General features: G+C 35.8%; 1 protein-coding gene across 2 annotated transcripts; it reads left to right on the plus strand.

The window, feature by feature from the left end:
- Positions 1-43: 43 nt before the first annotated feature.
- Positions 44-5,186, plus strand: zcchc17 (zinc finger, CCHC domain containing 17). 2 transcript variants are annotated; one of them, XM_083524105.1, is made up of 9 exons: positions 47-163; positions 497-573; positions 1,161-1,242; positions 1,341-1,398; positions 1,506-1,606; positions 1,764-1,855; positions 2,709-2,809; positions 3,739-3,869; positions 4,050-4,772. In XM_083524105.1, the coding sequence occupies exons 3-9, from the start codon at positions 1,168-1,170 to the stop codon at positions 4,188-4,190; spliced, it is 699 nt and encodes a 232-aa protein (XP_083380231.1). In that variant the 5' UTR covers positions 47-163; positions 497-573; positions 1,161-1,167; the 3' UTR covers positions 4,191-4,772. The 2 variants fall into 2 exon arrangements, with proteins under 2 accessions (XP_083380230.1, XP_083380231.1); XM_083524104.1 differs by lacking the exon at positions 497-573 and having other exon boundaries at positions 44-163; positions 4,050-5,186.
- Positions 5,187-9,446: the final 4,260 nt, after the last annotated feature.

The raw sequence follows: 9,446 nt of genomic DNA on the forward strand, positions 1-9,446 counted from the left end.
TTCATTCATTCTTGAAGGATTTAATTGGTTGCCACAGAGTTGACGCCGTCTTTTGACCCGGAAGCCGTACACAAGTGAAGAAAACATTTGCGTGTTTTATAAACGTGACTGTTGGGGTCGTTTCGTTGACAATTTAGACCTTATAATACAATTATTGAGATCGGTAAGTTTTGCACGAGTTTTTCTAAATGATTTTGTTAGGAAATGTAGTTTTTTAAACAGTCTTTTGTACGTAGTTAAAAATGACTTGTTTTATTTAATTACATTTATTCGATTCAAATCTCACTTTGTTCTGCACTCAGATTAAATTCAGCATGTAAACACATGTACCGTATAAAAGTACTGTATAATGTATTTTAAGTTTATGTTTTATAATAATATGAATACGTTTATAATTAATGATTGTGGCCCCTCAGTTAATAAGAACAATAAATTGGCCCTTCAGTGGGCTCCTTCTACCATGTTCATCACGTGACCAGATATTATTCACTCTCAGGACAGCAAGGACCCAGACATGGTAGTGTCATAGCAGGGTGTTGCACTGGAATAAGTGTACATTATTAGACACAACAGGTTTGCAGCGATCTGTACACAGATTCTTACTGACCACATTATAAAACACAGCATGATGGTCTACATTATGTACAATTAGAGTATAGCACTATATCAGATTAACTATTCTGTCAATACACAATGTGGGTTTGCACGGTGCCATCTCACAGCTCCAGGGTCTCTGGTTCAATTCTGTTTCAGGTAACTGTCTGTGCATGTCATGTGTGTCCTTGTGGGTTTCCTTCAGGCCTTTTCTTCAAACGGCACTAATTGTGAATGAGTGTGTGAATGTGCACACACTCTGACAAACAGCTGTATTCTCCAGGGTGTTTTCACACTTCACACTCTCGATCCACTATAAACCTGACCCGGATGAAGTGGTTACTGAAGAGGAATTATTCTTTATTCTATATCAGTGTCAGTTTCAAATTGCAGTGGATTATTTACAGCAGTGAAACTCAGAGATTGAAAACTCTTAGCACTGCTGCACACTCAACACACACTACCATTTCTGTGTCACTGAATTAACAACATCTGATTAGCAGAGGTTTTATGGTTGTCCTGTTTTTAATAGTAGTATTAATAGTATTTGCTTTTGTGTGGTTCAGATTTGTGATGGCGAGTGAGTTCAACAGAGAGCCTGTTGGGCTGGATGGATTACCCGAGCTGTACAGCATTCTACGAGGAGAGGTCAGCAATATCAGCATTTACTTAGATACAAGGGGTGTGTGTATGTGTGTGTGAACACTCCTCTTTCACATTTTAATTACTCTCGCTCTTTTTTGCAGGTGGTTTCTGTTACAGAATATGGTGCTTTTGTTAAGATTCCAGGATACAGAAAACATGGTAAATTGGCTAAGTAACTCTTGAAATTGTAATTGTAATTGCTTAAATAATCCTAAATGCTAATAAATGGGTAAAAGTTTTAAACATTAATATATGTTTTCTTACAGGTCTAGTTCATAAGAATGACATGTCTGCCTCTCGGGTTGACAATCCTGGTGAAATTGTTGATTTAGGTGAGCAGGTGTGGATTAAAGTCATAGGCAGAGAGGTAAACGCTCAATGTACAACACAACTAAAATCACACAGCTATTGTCAACTTGTGTGCTAAGTGCTGAATTCATTTAGATTCAATTTGTGGCTGCATGTTTAATTTGTACAAATAAACTTCTTCAAAAACTGGTATTTTTTTCCCTGTTTTGTACCAGATTACCGATGATAAAATCAAGCTCGCTTTTTCTATGAAAGCTGTTAATCAAGGAACAGGGCGTGACCTGGATCCCAACAATGTGATGGCTGAGTACGTCATTTTTATTTGAACACTGTAAATATTAGGGATGCACCGAATATTCGGCCACCGAAAATTTTCGGCCGAAAATGGCCCAAAAGTGCATTTTTTTTAAACAGTTTGTTGTGATGACGCAAACAGAAACCGCTGCCTGCACGTGCTTGTCTGCGGTGTGGACGTATTTCAGTATATCTGAGAAAGACCCACGGATAGCGATTTGCAAAACATGTAATGCCGAAATTTTAAGAGGGGGTGCGTCTGTAAAAACTTTCTCCACGTCGGGTTTAATTTATCACCTGAAATCCAAACATCCGATCGCTATGCTGCATATGAGAGAAACGCGGCACAGAAAAGCAAAACCCCTCCGAGCATGCGCACTCCGTCTGTGGCGTTCGTTTTTGCAAAGGCAGGAAGTTTCCCAGTGATATTGTTGTATTGTATCTTTAAGCAGTAGCACTTGTTCTGAATGCACTTTGTTTTTATTAAAGAACATATTTAATTTTACAACCTTTCAGCAGGCCAGAGGGCCTGTACATTATTATTTAATGTACACATGAGTGCATTTAAGTTAAACATTTAGGTTTGAATTTTAATTTATTTTATCCTGTGCATTGTTGCAATGTGCTATAAATAAATATTTTCATAATTTGTAATTGATTTATTCTTTGAAATGCCTTGATTTTAGTAAGGTTAGTACACAGTCATAGCCATAAATGCAATGGTAATAATAATTGGCATAATTTCTTTCGGTGTTTCGGTTTTCGGCCAAGAATTTTCATTTCGGTGCATCCCTAGTAAATATATATATTTTTTCTTTTTATTTTGGCTCCAGGCGTTAAGGTATTTTGTGTGTGTACATTTTTAGGCAGGATGCACGGAGGCGAAGGCAGTTCCGGGATCACACAAGACAGAAAATCACTCTTGAGGCTGTGCTTAATACTACTTGTAAGAAGTGTGGATGCAAAGGTAAGTCTATAATAATTTATACAAGGATTTATCTAACCACGGAGTAAACACAATACCAGGATCAGAACACAAGCTTTACACAAAGTAAAATAATTACTATTACTAAATTAGGAGTATTGATGAGCCGTAACCCTTTCAAAACACTTTCAGGCCAAGAGACTGATTTCACAGGGGAAAGAACACTTTTTTCATATTAGAAGTCCAAACTAAATCTCTCCTTAACACCAAGTTTGTTACCTTTTGATTTTCACACTGTTCCAAATGGTTCGATCCTGAGCTGGATAAGAACTGGAATGAATGAACATATAATACTCTAACAATTTGTAAAGGGCAAGTAAAGGATGTTGATGTATGTTTTCTAAAGAATTTGTTTTGGATAAATTGTATTTAGAAGAGTACTTTTTTTAAGTTAAATCCAGGGTTTGTACAGAGTCGAATGCTTAATTAACATAGATAACTAACATTAATAACTGTATATGCTGTCCAGCTTGATGCTCTCATTAATGACTCAATAAAGTGTGTGTGGCGTCTCTGCTAAGCTGCAGCACAAAGTAAATTATTTTTAAGTTTATTGCTTTGCCCCCATAGATGACCTCTATAAACTGATATTAGCCTGCACTTTCCTTTTTTTGAAAGTGGTAGTGCCTTCTTTAGGCATCAAATATATACTTGTTATTATTACACCTGACTGCCAAATGAAATTCACTTGAAATAAAAAATCACAGGCTTTGGTTACATCAGTACTCAAGAAAAAACAATTCCAGATATTGAATGTGGTAGGAAAGGTTTTAAACTTCACTCCCAAAAAGCTGTGTAAACATTTTATGTCCTTACAACATCACTATTGTTTGATTTAAGGATAAACATCTGTATGGAACTATCAAAATACAGTAGGTCAAAGGTCAAGATATGCATATGTTTGCTTTTAGGTCACTTTGCCAAGGACTGTTTCTCACAGCCAGGGGAGAAACAATATAGTTTGGTGCCAGAAGAAGAAGAAGAAGAAGAGGAGGAACCAGCGAGCCACTCTGTTCAACCAGAGCCTCAAAAAAAGAAGAAGGTTGCAACAAAGATCTCAGCCCTACACCTCTGACATCAATCACAGATTTATAGCATTTTAATTATTTTATTCCATCCTTTGTTCTTAAAGCTTAATGCTTTAGTCCAAAGCATCTATGTTATGCTCAGCATTTTATTTTAAACCTTTGCATGTGTTTTATAAAACTTTTCTCTTCCATAGGAAAAGAAAGTCAAGAAAGAGAAGAAAAAGAAAAAGAGAAAGAGAGAGCGCTCATCTTCAGACAGCAGTGATGACTGCAAAAGAGCAAGGCACTCCAATACTCATTCAGAAAAGAAGAAAAAGCACAAGAAACACAAATGAGATCTGAATATCTGGTCATGGAGTCTGTGTGTGTATACACAGGATTTTCAGTCTCATAAAAGCACAGGCCTGCACTGATCTTAGATAGAAGAAGGTTTCCTACTTGTGTCTGATGGCTGATCTTTTTATTATTTTTTTCCAAAAATCAAAAAATTGTTGCATTGGAGAAATAAAAGTGCTTAAATACAAATGTGACCTACAGAAATTCAGAAAAAAAGTCAGTATTTATTAGCTTTTTTTTTTTTTTTTAAAGGTGGAGAAACTACATGGTGAAAGGTTATTAAGGAGGTGAAAGGTCAAGTTTGATCATTCCTACACAATCTCCACCCACTGAACTGGCAGGAGCCTTTTAAATAGAAACCCACCTTATCTGTATATGGAACACACTAAAAAAAAAATAGGATATACAGACACATCAGTTACATAGCTTGGATCTGCTGCTAAAAGTGTAAGCAGGTGCTCTATAGATATGTTCTGGGATGAATGGCAGTGATGCAGAGCCTGTGTATTTGCCACATTAATTCGAGGAATCTAATGAAGAGACATTGTACTCACAATAGATAAAGAACACATTAACCATGATTTTGGGGATGTAAGTTTAGGTTTTATTCCTTTTTTTTTTTTTCTTTTTTTTTAGACATGAACTACTGAGACAATTGAAAGAAACTTCACTTTACTTTCTTGAAGGATTGTGTTGAGACTACATAACCAAAATTTATTGTCTGTCAAAGAGAGTAAATAATAAATTATAATTTTAATCACCAAACCACAAACATGCTTTAAATTCTATCAGAAAAAGCAATGAATAGTCAACAAATAGAAAGGCACATGAGCAAATGCATAATTAGTTCAGCCATGTAACACTTATAAGCAATACTGACCAGTGTGAGACTGTTCCCATCAACTTCTCTGACAAGCGACATCTCTTTCTTGTCCCAATTTTTAATGCTGATCAGCTTGTAAGTAAATTATTAATAAAATAAAAAAACATTCTTTTTTTAACATTCCTCTTAAAATATTATTTAAAAAATATAAAACAAGCTGATGCTATTGCAAGAGGGCATAAAAGAACAAACAACCAAACTGCTTGTCTATAGTCAGCTTTTTTATTGTGTTTACTGAGTTTGGCTTTAAAAACAAAAACGTACAATATGCCACCTTAAGTTTTTTTCCTTAATGGTCTATAGGAGAAATGTAAATATTAAATAAATAAACGCATAATTAAACACGTTACGTTTTTATTCTGGACTCGTGCTTGTAGAAGCTTTAGTATTAATGTGTTGACTGAGATTGGTCTTCCAGAAACGCTGCGTTTAGAATGTCGACGAAAGCTTGTGCCATCTTTTAATCAACAGCGTGCACCTGAAGACGCTCCAGAACGGCGTTTCCGTTATAAAAAAAACCAAAAAGACATAAAAAAAAAATAACAATCTCAGTGCATTTTCAATCATGTTCCACATTCAAACACTTATAAAACATCTTCCTTTATATTTTTGCTCATTCTTTTAAATAATTCTTATTTACAGTGACTCTGTCTATTACTTTATTAAATTGCAAGTCATTTTACTGTGGAGTTTTTGAGAAAAGTAAATGCAAAATCACTCCAAACATCAGTGTATTGAGAATTGAAAATGTAAATGAGAATTATTTAAAAGATTGATCAAACTTATAAAGGAAAATGTTTAATGAATGTTTGAATATGAGACATAATACAAATGCACTCAAGTTTGGAGTGATTTTGCATTCACTTTTCTCAAAATCTCCACAAAATGTGTTGACATGTAATAAAGTAATAGACAGGGACAATGTAAATGAGAATTATTTGAAAGATTGAGCAAACCTATAAAGCAGGGGTTTTCAACTGGTTCTGTGCCAGGGACCACCATTCTGACTAACAATTAATCCGCGGCCCACTATTGTATGTGTGTGTGTGTGTGTGGGGGGGGGGGGGGGGGGTGTTACTCCTTACCTGTTAGTGGGATTTCTGGGCGTGGTGACTTCCACACAGTCTGTCTATTCGTGGTGATATAGTGATACATAGTGACAGCATCATATCATTCTCTGGTTCTAGCCTTGCCCTGTACTTGTTCTTTAGATATGCCAGTGTGGAAAAACCGCTCTCACAAAGGTATGTAGGGTAAAAGACACCTCAATGCTTTTAATGTAAGCTCTGGAAATTCTGTCTGGCAACTTATCCAGAACTTCATGAGGGGTTGTGTATCATACATATGCCTCCTGACAGAGTCTGTGGACATCTCTATGAGCTGATCCTCTTCTACAGTAGTTAAGCTTGACCCTGCTGCTGACTCATCACTGAATGGGAGCAGGATCCATTTGCTGTCACAGCGCCACTCAGAATCATTAAAGTACTTTTGGAATTGAACCACAAGCTTCCTCAAATGCTCACACACAATGTCTTTAATGTCAATGCTGTCAGAATATTCCTCAACTGAAGGGAACATAGCCATGTTACCACTCTCCACTCGTTAGTTACCACTGATAGGTGCAAAGCTAGCCTATCCTAGCGTCAGTTTGAATATTTTAGATATTTTCATTAAATTCAGTTTTCCCACTAATGTGCAAATATTCTGAAAATGTTCGGAAAATTAAATTATGGAAAAAAGTGATTTTAATAGTGAAATTATGTAGGCTGTCACGGACCACATGCAATGCCGCCGCGGACCACCAGGGGGCCGCGGACCACCGGTTGAAAACCCTTGCTATAAAGAAAATTGTTTAATGAGTGTTTGAATGTGGAACATTGTTAAAAATCCCCTGAAGTTTGGAGTGATTTTGCATTCACTTTTTTCAAAAACTCCACAGTAAAATGAGTTGATATTTAATAGTGTAATAGACAGAAACACTGTAAATAAGAATTATTTAAAATAATGAGCAAACCTATAAGGAAAAATGTTTTAGTGTTTGAATGTGGAACATGATTGAAAATGCACCAAGATTTAAAAAAAAAAAAAAAGTTTTATGTCTTTTTGGGGTTTTTTTTATGACGGAAACACCAAAAATTGTTTTGTTGCAGGATACACACATTACGATTAAATACATAAACTTTAAACTATAAGGTTATGTAAGCTAGTTGAACAGAAAACTAAATATTGTCGCCCTATGTGTAATAGCATAGTTATTAGTCCATTTCATCAAATGCATTATCCTTATAACGGGATGAGTGATAGAGCTGCATACATACCTTTATCTTTTGCACGTTCCCAGTTTTCTTCTTTTTTTTATTCTGAATTGGGATCCTGATGGCTTAGACCTTTTTTTGAAATCCATAATTTTTATTTGGATTCTGCTCTCCTTACTGATGTGACCCACTCAGGTCTTGTCAGTTCTCCCACTGGAAACCCTGAAAGCTCTGTTGATGTCAACCAACCCCTAACCCTCTTTTTTGAGTGTATGCGTGAGGGAACTTCTCCGGGTGGTGACCAGGTTCATTAACGGTGACATGATCATATAATATATGGGATTTTTATGGCGTGGACGCTCCATGCTACCCGTAGGCGAGACATTTGAAATGCTTGCAGTTTGGACTTTGAAATACTTGATGCATCGACAGGTACTGTGTCAAAATATTTCCAAATATTGTTTTTTTTCCATTGTTGAATATTGATGACTCGTGCATATATTTCTCCTTTTTTGAAAGATGATCATGATACACTGATGCTGCCTTATATGTTGATGTATTTCATGTAAAGATATTTGTTTATTTGTAAACTTTGAAATGCTTTAAACAAGAGAGGTTATGTGAAAAATAGAAACGAGTGCCACCTGTGAGTTAAATTAAAAAAAGGACAGATATGAAATCATAAGTGTGCTGGTATTTGTGTTTTTTAACTGTTCTGTGAAAGGTGTTGATTCAGTGGCATAGCTAGGATCACTACTGTCATAGATGTACAAATAATAATACAACATTTATTTATTTATTTTCAGTGCGCTTTTTTTTTTCAGCTTGCATTCCATTATAGTGTTGTCTCTCTCACTTCTCACAGCAAAATAATCCATTTTTTTGTTTGCACATTATGGTACCATTCTATACACTCCTGCTGTTACAGTTGCCCTGTTAGATAATTCCACCTTTATAATATCATTTATTATCTTATATTTAAAACAGAATGACAGTTCCATTAATCTGGTCAGAAACACATGCAGTACCATAGTTAAAGGGACTGTGCCACTGCCACCAGCTCATCATCCTCCACACAATGCCATCACAACTCTAGGGTCCTGAGTTCAATCCTAATTTCTGGTTACTTTTTTTTTGTGGTATTTCTGTTGTCATGTGTGTGCTCATGGGTTTTGCTCAATTGGCACTTAGTGTGAATGAGTGTGTGAATGTGAACACAATCTGACAAAAAGTCCTCCCCTGCAGGGTGTTTTCACATTTACAAACCGGGCTCATCACTTTAGTTTAATCTATTTGGTGAAGTGTGAAGATGTTTTCTCTCCTTGTTGCATGACGTTTTCAGGACATCAACCGATTTCCTGCTATTGCTTGGCTTTTTCAACCGACCACTGGTGTATAATTTCCTGGCTCTCAAGCACCACAGAGGTAGGCTAGTTTACAAATCTAACAATGATAAAGACAGAAGGCAATAAGAAAATGGGTCTAACGTGGATGAGACACTGGGAGTCAGTGATGTAAACATGACTGAGAACAGACATTCCTGATCACCTGATCATCATAGTTTCTCTGCTTGTGTTCTACATGGTGGTTGTTCACCCTGGATACATTCATTAGGTAACATTTTTAATTTGTTTTGTATTAATATATTAATATGATGTGAGGCCCAGTTATCAGCATGATACTAAAACATGTAGTAGTAATGCCTACTTTTTACTTAAGTCAGAGCCCAAACTTCTTTACTTTAACTTTAGTAAAAGGTGTTGTCAGTACTTCAAATTTTTAAGTCTTTTAAAACATAAGTATCTGTACTTTTACTTAAGAGAAGGATGTGTGTACCTTTGCCATCTCTGCAGGGTTTGTACAGATGTCTATGAATGCTTAATTCTCAGTTATGTTTTGCAGTATATCTAACTTATCTAACAACTGAAGATGCTGTCCAGCTTGATGCTCTCATTGTAAGACTCCATTACATTTGTGTGTGTTTTGTTTCAAAATTATTTTCAAGTTAATTGCCATGCTCATAAATAACCCCAATAATCTAATATTAGCACTGCACTTTTCTTTTTTTGAAAGGTGGTAGTCCTTTCTATAAGTGTCAAATATTTACTTGTTATTGT

The sequence above is a fragment of the Silurus aristotelis genome (genome assembly GCF_946808225.1).
Source record: "Silurus aristotelis genome assembly, chromosome: 21".
Taxonomy (NCBI): Eukaryota; Metazoa; Chordata; class Actinopteri; order Siluriformes; family Siluridae; genus Silurus; species Silurus aristotelis.